The 12,500-nt window shown below is 49.8% G+C and overlaps 1 protein-coding gene across 1 annotated transcript in view; it reads right to left on the bottom strand.

Moving 5' to 3' along the window:
* Nucleotides 1-12,500, bottom strand: part of BAHCC1 (BAH domain and coiled-coil containing 1) — a 187,559-nt gene that overhangs the window by 16,748 nt on the left and 158,311 nt on the right. The window contains exons 17-23 of the mRNA XM_082272320.1: nt 12,359-12,500; nt 8,983-9,224; nt 7,766-7,861; nt 6,636-6,756; nt 6,427-6,541; nt 6,117-6,192; nt 3,180-3,288 (exon numbers count right to left, since the gene is read on the bottom strand). The exon at nt 12,359-12,500 is cut by the window's right edge and continues 50 nt beyond it. Coding sequence (XP_082128446.1) covers nt 3,180-3,288; nt 6,117-6,192; nt 6,427-6,541; nt 6,636-6,756; nt 7,766-7,861; nt 8,983-9,224; nt 12,359-12,500 — 901 coding nt within the window. The remainder of the gene's footprint in view (nt 1-3,179; nt 3,289-6,116; nt 6,193-6,426; nt 6,542-6,635; nt 6,757-7,765; nt 7,862-8,982; nt 9,225-12,358) is intronic.

Consider the following 12,500-nt stretch of genomic DNA (forward strand, 5'->3'; position numbering starts at 1 on the left):
GGGGGCTTCATTACACCGTGTAACCCTTCCCTTCTCCGACCGCAGAAAAACAATTAAAACAAACAAAAAAAAAAACTGAAAATAAATTCCCTTCCAGCAATTTGCTAAAATACGATCAATGGAAACCAAATGGCAATATCTCTCTCTATATAGACTATTGATCGGTCTCTCTAATCTATCTCACATTTCTTGCGGATATCTGTCTCTAGTGATCTCTCATCTATCTCACCTTCCCTCTGTATCTCTCCATCTCACTCTCTCCATTTCTCTCCCTCCCTCTAATATATCTCTCTATCCGTCGTTCCATACATCTTTCTCATTCTCACTCTCTCTGTATATCCTTCTCCCTCTAACATATTTCTATTTTTATCCCTCTAATATATCTATCAATCTCTCTCTCACTTCATGGATCCAGTATATCTGCATCTAATTAATCTTTTCTATCAATCTCTCCCTCCTCTATAGCTCTCTCCTGCTCTGTATATATCTCCATCTATTATATCCATCAGTCTCTTTCTTGCTCTCTCTAGCAAACTCTCGCACACATTGTCTCTCTCCCTGGATCTCATGATCTCCCTCGATTACTCTCTCTCTCTCTCTCCTTCCCTCTCCCCTCCCTCTCCTCCTCCCTCGATCTCTCCCTCTCTCTCTCCTTCGATCTCTCTCTCCTTCCCTCTCCCTCTCCCCCTCCCTCGATCTCCCTCTCTCTCTCCCCCTCCCTCGATCTCTCCCTCTCCTTCCCTCTCCCTCCCTCGATCTCTCTCTCTCCCTCTCCCTCTCCCTCTCCCCCGATCTCTCTCTCTCCCTCTCCCTCTCCCCCGATCTCTCTCTCTCTCCCTCTCCCCCTCCCCCAATCTCTCTCCCTCTCCCTCGATCTCTCTCTCTCTCCTTCCCTCTCCCCCTCCCTCGATCTCTCTCTCTCTCCTTCCCTCTCCCTCTCCCCCTCCCTCGATCTCTCTCTCTCTCTCTCTCTCCTTCCCTCTCCCCCTCCCTCAATCTCTCTCTCTCCTTCCTTCTCCCCCTCCCTCAATCTCTCTCCTTCCTTCTCCCCCTCCCCCTCCCTCAATCTCTCTCCTTCCCTCTCCCCCTCCCCCTCCCTCAATCTCTCTCCTTCCCTCTCCCCCTCCCCCTCCCTCAATCTCTCTCTCTCCTTCCCTCTCCCCCTCCCTCAATCTCTCTCTATCCTTCCCTCTCCCCCTCCCTCAATCTCTCTCTCTCCTTCCCTCTCCCCCACCCTCAATCTCTCTCTCTCCTTCCCTCTCCCCCACCCTCAATCTCTCTCTCTCTCCTTCCCTCTCCCCCTCCCTCAATCTCTCTCTCTCTCCTTCCCTCTCCCCCTCCCTCAATCTCTCTCTCTCCTTCCCTCTCTCCTTCCCTCTCCCCCTCCCTCAATCTCTCTCTCTCCTTCCCTCAATCTCTCCTTCCCTCTCCCCCTTCCTCAATCTCTCTCTCTCTCTCCTTCCCTCTCCCCCTCCCTCAATCTCTCTCTCTCCTTCCCTCTCCCCCTCCCTCAATCTCTCTCTCTCCTTCCCTCTCCCCCTCCCTCTCCTTCCCTCTCCCCCTCCCTCAATCTCTCTCTCTCCTTCCCTCTCCCCCTCCCTCAATCTCTCCCTCCTTCCCTCTCCCCCTCCCTCAATCTCTCCCTCCTTCCCTCTCCCCCTCCCTCAATCTCTCCCTCCTTCCCTCTCCCCCTCCCTCAATCTCTCCCTCCTTCCCTCTCCCCCTCCCTCAATCTCTCCCTCCTTCCCTCTCCCCCTCCCTCAATCTCTCTCTCTCCTTCCCTCTCCCCCTCCCTCAATCTCTCTCTCTCCTTCCCTCTCCCCCTCCCTCAATCTCTCTCTCTCCTTCCCTCTCCCCCTCCCTCAATCTCTCCTTCCCTCTCCCCCTCCCTCAATCTCTCCTTCCCTCTCCCCCTCCCTCAATCTCTCCTTCCCTCTCCCCCTCCCTCAATCTCTCCTTCCCTCTCCCCCTCCCTCAATCTCTCTCTCTCCTTCCCTCTCCCCCTCCCTCAATCTCTCTCTCTCTTTCCCTCTCCCCCTCCCTCGATCTTCCTCTCCTTCCCTTCCTCTCTCTATTTCTCATTCTATATCCCTCGAATAACACTCCATATATCTCCGGCTAATATATCTCTCTCTCTATAGGTTGCTCTCCCCCTCTCTTTCTCATACCTCCATACACACTTTGATCTCAGGCCGTCCCTTTTCCATACACGCGTACACATTTGGTCTTATCCTTTACTACCACCCCCCCCCCCCCTTCCCCCTCCATCTTTCATTCAATGATGATTTTTATTAATAACACCGAGGCCAACTATTTTATTCCAAACTGTATTCCAGCCTTAAACCAAATGCAGCTCCAGCCAGATTTCCCCGGACATAATCCGACTCGTATGCAGCAACTGAATGACTAGCTTGGCTCAGCCGTACTTCTAAAACAGCAGATTTTATTTCTGGAAAATGGTTTTCATATGTAGAGAAAAAAAAAAAAAAAAACATTTTGAAAGAGGCCTGATCACTGGGGGAGGGGAGACTGAGGAAATGCTTCCTGTACATTCTACAAAGTAACAATGTACAGTCTGATCACTGGGGGAGGGGAGACCGAGGAAATGCTTCCTGTACATTCTACAAAGTTACAATGTACAGTCTGATCACTGGGGGGAGGGGAGACTGGGGAAATGCTTCCTGTACATGCTACAAAGTAACAATGTACAGTCTGATCACTGGGGGGAGGGGAGACTGGGGAAATGGTTCCTCCTACAAAGCTACAATGTTACAGTTTGATCACTGGGGGTACAGTCTGATCACTGGGGGGAGGGGGAGACTGAGGAAATGCTTCCTGTACAAAGGTACAATGTTACAGTCTGATCACTGGGGGAGGGGAGACTGAGGAAATGCTTCCACCTCCTTCTACAAAGCTACAATGAACAGTTTGATCACTGGGGGTACAGTCTGATCACTGGGGGAGGGGAGACTGAGGAAATGCCTCCTCCTGCCTGCAGCAAAGTAGCAACATAGGCTCCCGCTAGGAAAAGTCACATAGCGAAGCTCAAAGATCCACTCCTTCCCACCCAGCATCCCTTTGACTGGGCGATCAAATGACTACTGTGATTGGCTGCCACAGTGAGGACATGATGAAGAGCCTGTCCCACTAAGAAGTATTCTTCCTGAGGAGCGTCTTACCTTTCACCACATTCCCTGGGTACAGACACCGAGACTTTTGGCTCCAGTAGGCGCAGACACGAGTGCCATGTGGCAAGCAGCGCGAAGACTGCGGGCGGACATCAATCACCTGCAGAGAGGCAGAGAGCAAATATAAATGGGAGGTGCAACTGGGTTGGAGGTGAGTTTTAAAGAGACCTTGAATGTTAAATAGGACAGGATCCCCCCTAAAGCCAAAGTTTAAGCGCCTCAATACCGGGCACTTTTACCCCCTTCCTGCCCAGGCCAATTTTCAGCTTTCACAGCTGTCACTTTGAAAGACAATTGCGCGGTCATGCTACACTGTACTCATATCATTTTTTTCCACATAAATAGAACTTTCTTTTGGTGGTATTTAATCACTGCTGGGGTTTATTTTTTACTAAAAGAAAGACGAAAACAATTGATATGATAAGCATTGATAAGATGGCACTGATAAGCACTGATAGGTGGAACTAATGGGTATAACTGATGAGCACTGATAGGTGGCACTGAGGGGCACCGATATGCTTTACTGATTAACACTGATAGGTGGCACTCATATGGGTCACTAATGGACACTCATATGGGTCACTAATGGGCACTCATACGGGTCACTAATGGGCACTCATACGGGTCACTAATGGGCACTCATACGGGTCACTAATGGGCACTGATGAACACTGATAGGTGGCACTGATATGTGTCACTAACAAGCACTGATCTGCATCACTGATGAACACTGATGGGCACTAATAGGCTTCATTGGTGAACACTGATGGGCACTGATGGGTGGCACTGACGGGTATTAAAAGGCACCATTGACTGACATCACTGATGGGCACAGATTGTCACTGACTGGCATCACTGATGGGCAGTGATATGCATCACTAATAGGCACTTATATGCGTCACTTATGAACACTGATGGGCATTAATGGGTGGCACTGATAGGTACTAAAAGGCAGCACTGACTGGCATCACTGATCAGTGCTCCTGATTACCTGTACAGGTCTGTGCTGTGAGGAGATGCCACTGATCAGCTCTCCTCTCTTCATGTGTTGTCAGTGTGAGGCGAGGAGAGCCGATTACCAGCTGTTTACATGTGACTGGCTGTGATTGGACACAGCGGATCACATGGGTAAAGAGTTATGTCATCAGCTCTTTACCGAGATCAGGGCGCACCCACGATCGCTGCGTGCCCCCCATGGGCACGCCGACACTGGTGAGACATCATATGATGTCATCCCAGAACGAGAGGGGATCCCGTCCACTATGATTTTACTATACGGCAGGCGGGAGGTGGTTAATCTGCTTATATTTTGCCTTCCCTGGTCCCTTCTACCACCCCCATCAACATGCCAATTTTTGAACTTTTTAAATAAAACCTTTCCATTTTTTATAAGAATTCCTTATTTTAGACCCAATTACATCACCACAAGATCTCTGTGCTTCTCTATGCAATGCAGGCAGACCATGGCTGGTGGGAGGGGGGCTATGCATAGCTTCCTACAAACATCAAAGCACCCTGCCCCAGTACTCCTCTCAAGGGCTCTCAAGTCCTAATGCATGCAGTGGGAGGAGTTATGCAAATATCAAAATGCCTTGAAGGGTGGTTTTCAGTCTGGAGGAGTGCGCGGCCCCAGGCAGGCTGGATTTACATAGGTAACGCCCATGTGTGGCTGATACTCCATTATTGAAGGAACTGAAATCCAACGAATGAAATGGGTGGGGTCAGTCAGGTTGGGGAGCAGTGGCGGCTGGTGCTCTATGGGCCGGGGGGGGTCGGCAGACGGACCACACCATACACCCCCCTCCCGTCGCCGGCTCACTCACCCTGGACTGATGACGAGGGCACGCAGCATTGGCGGCTTGCTCCGCGTCTCCTCCCTCCTCCTTGGCCAATAGCATGGTCTCTCCTTTCGGCCAATCAGGAAACGGATCTCCGGACACGCTCCCTGATTGGCTGGCAGGAGGATCCGTGTGAGAATAGCGAATACTCATTGGCTATTGTCACACAACTGGGTGGGCTTGGGGCACAGTGCTCCGCGCCCCGAACCCACCCTTTTTTGAAGCCTATTAGAGCCTCTGGCTCTAATCACGTGCTAAAAAAAAAAAAACCCCATTGAACTCCAGGCGTCTGGTGCCTTCCATGTAGATTAGGGGGCCGGACACATGGATGAGGGGGCGGCGCCCCTAATGCACCAGCCGCCACCGGTGGGGAGGAATGAACTAGATCAGGGATCTCCAAACTAAGGCTCTCCAGCTGTTGCAGAACTACACGTCCCATGAGGCTTTGCAAAACTCTGACATTCACAGACATGACTGGGCATGATGGGAATTGTAGTTCCTGAACAACCGGAGGGCCATAGTTTAGAGCCCCCCTGGACTAATGGATGCTGGGCATCCTCTAGCCAGGGAACAATGGGGGGGGGGGGCGCTATCAGACTTGCTGCAGCGTCTGATGCAGATTGCGTCATTTTGCCGCATGCAATGGAAGCTCGGAATTGGCATCCCCCAGAAAGAACGCGTGCGGCTTTCCTAAACAAGAAAATCGCGGCCGGTGCGGATCGCGGCGAATGTTTCCTTCCTCGCAGAGAGTTAACCGACGGATCATTATCTAAGTGTTAAAGACACCAATTTAGTCATTTGTGTGGGTGACAGGTCTGATTAACGCACAGCTGTTGAGGTTTGTGCGCGATGCTGTTTGTCGCTTAGTCATGGAGCTGAAAGTGACACAACGGCTTTTATTTAATAACACGCCGCAAACAACGCGGGCCTGCCTCGCACACGTCGACCAATCGGCTTTCAGGAGAAGGAGCGGTCGGGGCGATGGGGGTCCCTCCAGGTCAAATTGCAGGTGACGGGTTCTATTACATCCATCTTATAGGACAGGAACATAAAAAAAACGGACAAAGAGCGCGATCTACGACCGACTCACCGCTTCCAGCAGGAGCTGTTCCTGGGAGTAGACCCGCGGCCGGTTTCCTCGCTCCCCCTCGATGACAACGCTGTATCTGGAATAAAGGAAACGTTACAATGTATGACCCAGAGAGAGAGAGGACACCAGGTGACAGGAGGAAGAGGACCCGTCATGCTGGAAATACAAAAGCGGACATTGCTGATTGATTGCTAGTCCTTAGACAAGTATTTAGACAAAGTTACAATGTACAGTCTGATCACTGGGGGAGGGGAGACTGAGGAAATGATCCCTCTATACGTATGTAGAGTTTCATGCCACCGGTACTTACATGTCAGGGGGCTGTAGACTCCGAATGCTGGCTGCGTACAGGAGGTTGTCCTCTTTGGGGATGAGAACCTGCAGACCTTCCCTCAGGTCCGTCTTGGACAAGGAGCAGATGTGAGCTGTGACAAAACAAATCCATCGTTTAGAAAACGGGGTAAAACCTTCTGGTTTCTCATAAACTGGAGTGGGGCTCCTCGCAAGCGGTGGCCTTACATTTGTTGCCCGTTGAGCTGGCCTCCTCTTCTCCTTCCGAAAAACTGCTGTTATCATCAAACTGGAAGTCGTCTTCTACGGCAAAGCTTTGCAGGAGGCGGCTGACGGCGCGCCCTCGCTCCTGGAGGGGAGCAAACAAGACAGTCAGTAGTACCAAGGACTATGCCGGGGGGACATTAACGAATGGGAGGGGAGGGATAGGACTTGAGGGATAGGACTTCGGGTTTCAAAAAAAAAAAACCCCTTTAGGTCTCTTTCCTACGTTTGACTTTAGGTTACTTGGTACTTCTGGGTCTGGACAGCATGTGGTCTCCTTCCATGACAGAGGTCCTGGAGGCCAATAACAATGCCAGCAGACTGTACTTCTGGGTATTGACAGTGTGGTCTCCTTCCATGACAGAGGTCCTGGAGGCCAATAGCAATGCCCAAAAACTGTACTTCTGGGTCTGGACAGCATGTGGTCTCCTTCCATTACAGAGGTCCTGGAGGCCAATAGCAATGCCCAAACACTACTTCTGGGTCTGGACAGCATATGGTCTCCTTCCATGACAGAGGTCCTGGAGGCCAATAGCAATGCCCAAACACTACTTCTGGGTCTGGACAGCATGTGGTCTCCTTCCATGACAGAGGTCCTGGAGGCCAATAGCAATGCCCAAACACTACTTATGGGTCTGGACAGCATATGGTCTCCTTCCATTACAGAGGTCCTGGAGGCCAATAGCAATGCCCAAACACTACTTCTGGGTCTGGACAGCATATGGTCTCCTTCCATTACAGAGGTCCTGGAGGCCAATAGCAATGCCCAAACACTACTTCTGGGTATGGACAGCATGTGGTCTCCTTCCATTACAGAGGTTCGGGAGGCCAATAGCAATGCCCAAACACTACTTCTGGGTCTGGAAAGCATGTGGTCTCCTTCCATGACAGAGGTCCTGGAGGCCAATAGCAATGCCCAAACACTGTACTTCTGGGTCTGGACAGCATGTGGTCTCCTTCCATGACAGAGGTCCTGGAGGCCAATAGCAATGCCCAAACACTGTCACATGACAAAGAGGGTGATCTCACTGCAAGCTCTGACACCCAAGAGTAGCCAAGTCTGGAGAAACTAGACATTTAAAACACCAGCATACCTGTTTGGACTTTAGCCTCCCCATCTTCATCCCTTCTTTCAGAAGATTCTTCGGAGACCGCGATGTCAGGGAAAGACTCAGAACACCATTCTTTCTCTAAATGACAGAAAAGGGTCTTCAGTCACAGATATACAGTATGCTACGAGACATTCAGAAGTAAAAGGGATAGGTCAAATTTTGTGTCCGATCCTCCCTTCCTATTTATATCTAAAGAGACAGGTTCTCTTTAAAGGAGACGTGCAATGTAAGCATATAATACCTCCCCTTGCCCCTCCCTACCGTTCCGAACAACATGGTTTCAAGAAATATCGGCCATCTCTTCAGAGGTGCATGCTTCAGAGGTGCATGGCCAGTGTTTGTGGCAGACTTTAGCTGTGCAATCTGCTGATCAGCTGTCGGATTTTTGATAAAGCAACTGACCAGCAGATTTCACAGCTATAGTCTCCAGCACCCAGGGAGCATGCACATCTAAAAGGATGCTGAGGGTGTGTTCTTTCATTTAATGCTCAGGAACTAATTGACGGCAGAGAAAGCGAATAGCGGTGAGAGGCAGGGAGCATGCACATCTAAAAGGATGCTTAGGGTGTGTTTTTTCATTTAATGCTCAGGAACAAATTGACGGCAGAGAAAGCGAATAGCGGTGAGAGGCAGGGAGCATGCACATCTAAAAGGATGCTGAGGGTGTGTTCTTTCATTTAATGTTTAGGAACTAAATGATTGACGGCAGAGAAAGCGAATAGCGGTGAGAGGCAGGGAGCATGCACATCTAAAAGGATGCTGAGGGTGTGTTCTTTCATTTAATGCTCAGGAACTAATTAATTGACGGCAGAGAAAGCGAATAGCGGTGAGAGGCAGGGAGAGGCGGCTGAATGACTGAAGATGTTCAGACAAAAAATGAACATAAGATCAGGGTAGCGAGCAACAGAATGAATTAGAGATGAGCTCATTAGTCTGCCGCTGCTGATTCTGGTCCAATTGAAGACTGAGGGTGGGGAGGTGACCAGACAGTACTGATTTAACAGCAGCCGAGAAAACTCAGGTCATCAGACTGGCTTTGCTGTCTCTGACAGAGCTGTATAAATCTCAGGACAGAATGGACAAAAATACAAATCCTTTGTACAGAAAAACAGCTCCTGAATTTCTTTTGCGCATTTAGCCTTTTGGCCAGCCAGTAAAGCTTCTGCAAACGCGGTGTTGAGGCAGATTCTCTCACTCACCTGGAGGTTTTTGCTCTTTTTGTCCCTCTTCAGGGCCTGGTTTGGGGTGCAGAATAAGCCCTTGCTGGGTGTCAGCGTCCCATTGTCGGACAGCAGTTTGCGCTTGAGATTTCCGTCCGGTTTCCCTTTGTGGCTCAGGGATTTCTTCTTCAGAGTCTTGTCAGGACGGGCCCGCACTTCCATTTTTGCTGAACGTTTGCGGATCTTGACCTCGTTCTCGGGGCTGGTGATGCCACATGACCCTGACAACAGAAGAAGATTGAAATGAAAAACTACCAACACTTTGTGGTCCCTTCACTGGAATCGACCAAAACTATTCACAAGCAAAACATTTTGTATAACCACATTCCCTGTCCCCATGTTATAGCAGTGATGGTGAACCTTGGCACCCCAGATGTTTTGGAACTACATTTCCCATGATGCTCATGCACTCTGCAGTGTAGTTGAGCATCATGGGAAATGTAGTTTCAAAACATCTGGGGTGCCAAGGTTTGCCATCATTGTTATAGGGATATGGCATCCTCAAAGTCTCTTTAGGTGTGAGAGAAGTTACTGCAAGACATACCATGCAGGTCAACAGTTTGTGGACAGCTGGCCATCACACCTATATGAGCTTGTTGAACATCCCATTCCAAAACCATGGTCACTCATATGGAGCTGCACCCGTCCCTCTAATGGCACTTTTCCACTGCAAGTACCGCCTCGGCTCTACTCGGCCCTGCTTGACCCGGTTTGGTTTTCCACTGCATGGTACCACATGGTACGGTGTTGGAACGGTTCGGTACGGTTTGCTTTTCCACTAAAGTAAAGTGGGTGGGATAACAAGGATTCTCTGACCAATCAGTGGCTAGAAGTGACAAACAGTTAAGGCTGCATGCAAAGGATTGTGGGATATGGTACCGGTACGGCCCTGTTGGAACCACAACTGAGGTGGTACTTTATCGGCACTTTTCCACTGCAAGTACCGGCTCTGCTCTACTCGGCCCGGTTTGCTTTTCCACTGCTGGTACCGCATGGTACGGTGTTGGAACGGTTCGGTACGGTATGGTTTGCTTTTCCACTAAAGTAGTACTAAAGTTAAGTGGGTGGGATAACAACGGGGTGGGTGGGATTCTCTGACCAATCAGTGGCTAGTAGTGACTGCATGCAAAGGATTGTGGGATATGGTACCGGGTATGGTACCTGTTGGAACCACAATCGAGTAGGTACTGTTTTTGAGAGCCGTACCGTTCGGTTCCATGCAGTGGAAAAGCGCCACCGTACCCTACCGTACAGAACCGTTCCTACACCGTACCATGCGGTACCAGCAGTTGAAAAGCACAAAAGCGAGCCGAACCGTTCGGTTCCATGCAGTGGAAAAGCGCCATTAAGCGAGCCGTACCGTTCGGTTCCACATAGTGGAAAAGCGCCGCCGTACCGTACCATTCCTACACTATCCCATGCGGTACCAGCAGTGGAAAAGCACAAAAGAGAGCCAAACCGTTTGGTTCCATGCAGTGGAAAAGCGCCGCCGTACCGTACCTACACTATACCATGCGGTACCAGCAGTGGAAAAGCACAAAAGCGGGCCGAACCGTTCGGTTCCATGCAGTGGAAAAGCGCCATAAGCGAGCCGTACCGTTCGGTTCCATGTAGTGGAAAAGCGCCGCTGTACCGTACCGAACCGTTCCAACACCGTACCATGCGGTACCAGCAGTGGAAAAGCACAAAAGCGAGCCGAACCGTTCGGTTCCATGCAGTGGAAAAGCGCCATATCACAATTATTATGGAGTTGATGACCTGTGATACCCTTCACTCCTCTGGGAAGACTTTCAACAGGATTTCGGAGGGTGACTGTGGGAATTTGTGCCCATTTGTGAGGTCAGGTACTGATTTTGGATGCAAACACCTGGCTTACATGTTGGGCCTCACATTGGGCACCAAAAAAAAAAAAAAAAAGACCTGGCTTGCAGTCAACATTCCAATTCATCCCAAAGGTGATCAGTAGGGTTGAGGTCAGGGCTCTGTGCAGGATACTCGAGTTTCTCCACACAATACTGGTCACACCATGTCTTTATGGAGCTGGCTTTGTACATAGGGGGGGGGGGGGCACAGTCATGCTGGAACAGAAGAGGGTCTTCACCAAACTGTTACCAAAAGGTTGGTAGAGCACAATTGTCTACAATGTCTTTGAATAATGGATAATTACCAGAAACCTTCACTGGAGACACCTGAACCCCATAATTTGAAGGGGAATCCATATATTTTTGGCAATATATTGCCTCATTTCCACTGAGCGGAACGGTTCGGGTTGGCACAGTGTGGAAGGGTTATAATCAGGGCTTTTTTTCAGCGGGAACGCGGGGGAACAGTTCACAGTTCCCGCACCTCCAGTACTGAATGTATGCCATGGCAAAGGGTTCTCGGGTGTGCTGGAGGGTCTATTGTTGCTGGAGGGGGGATATATTTTTGCATGCCAATCTATTGTTGCTGGTGGAGGATCTTTTGTTACTGGGGGTTAATTGTTGCTGGAAGGGATCTACTGTTTAGGGAGAGGTCCAATAATGCTTGCTGCTGGAGAGTCCATTGATGCTTGCTGCTGGGAGATCTATTGTTGCTGCTGAGGGTCTATTGTTGCTGGCTGCGGGGATCTATTTTATTACTTTTCTTGTTATTACCAAATTCCATAATACAAAATGATACTTGGCCCTATATTCTCCAAAAGGGGCTGTACTGGAAGCTGGGTAGGGGGGGTGGAAACAAGAGTCAGTGCTCGGAGGTGGGTAGGGGGTGGAGACACGAAGTGACTTAGAATGGGGGAGTTCCTGCACCTATTCTCTGAGAAAAAAAAAGCCCTGGTTATAATGGTCCGGCCTATTCAGGTGAGCGTTTCCACTGCAAGTCTGGACTATTATCTGGACTGAGCTTTTCGTTTGACGTCAGCATTGACGTTTTCCTGGCCGCCAATCAGTGGAATGTATCGTGTGACGCCAGTAGCTCCACCCTAACCGTACCATACCATTTCCTATGGCCCTACATATGAAGGAGGACCAGGAATGGTGCAGTTTGGTTCGGTTGTATGGGCCACTTTCATAATGGAAACACTCAAAATAGCGTACCGTACCGAAGCGACCAGCTCAGTGGAAACGAGGCATATGTGTACTTGTATATCTTTCTAAAATAGCCATAATGGGGGTTAAATGTAGGTCAGTAGGCCAATTACAATTTTCATCTTCCCATCCAAGCCAACATTTACCAGGTTACTTATATTTTAACCTCTGGCATTTTGTTCAAGAAGCAGGAGGGCAAGGATTCTGGGAATTGTGGGCTCCAAAATGTGTTCAAAGTTGCAAGTGAAACAATTTGAAGAAACATGCCAGAATTATACAAGTCTCACCTAGTAGACCTTGCCGCTCGATCTTCTTCTTTGCCTTTTGGTTGGCTTCCATCTTCACCACCGCAGAGGCCGAAGGACCCACCAATGAGGAGTTACTAGGAGTGCTCAGAGACAAGCTGGACTCGTGGCTAGAAAGCCCGGG

The sequence above is a fragment of the Pelophylax lessonae genome (genome assembly GCF_965119305.1).
Source record: "Pelophylax lessonae genome assembly, chromosome: 11".
NCBI lineage: Eukaryota > Metazoa > Chordata > Amphibia > Anura > Ranidae > Pelophylax > Pelophylax lessonae.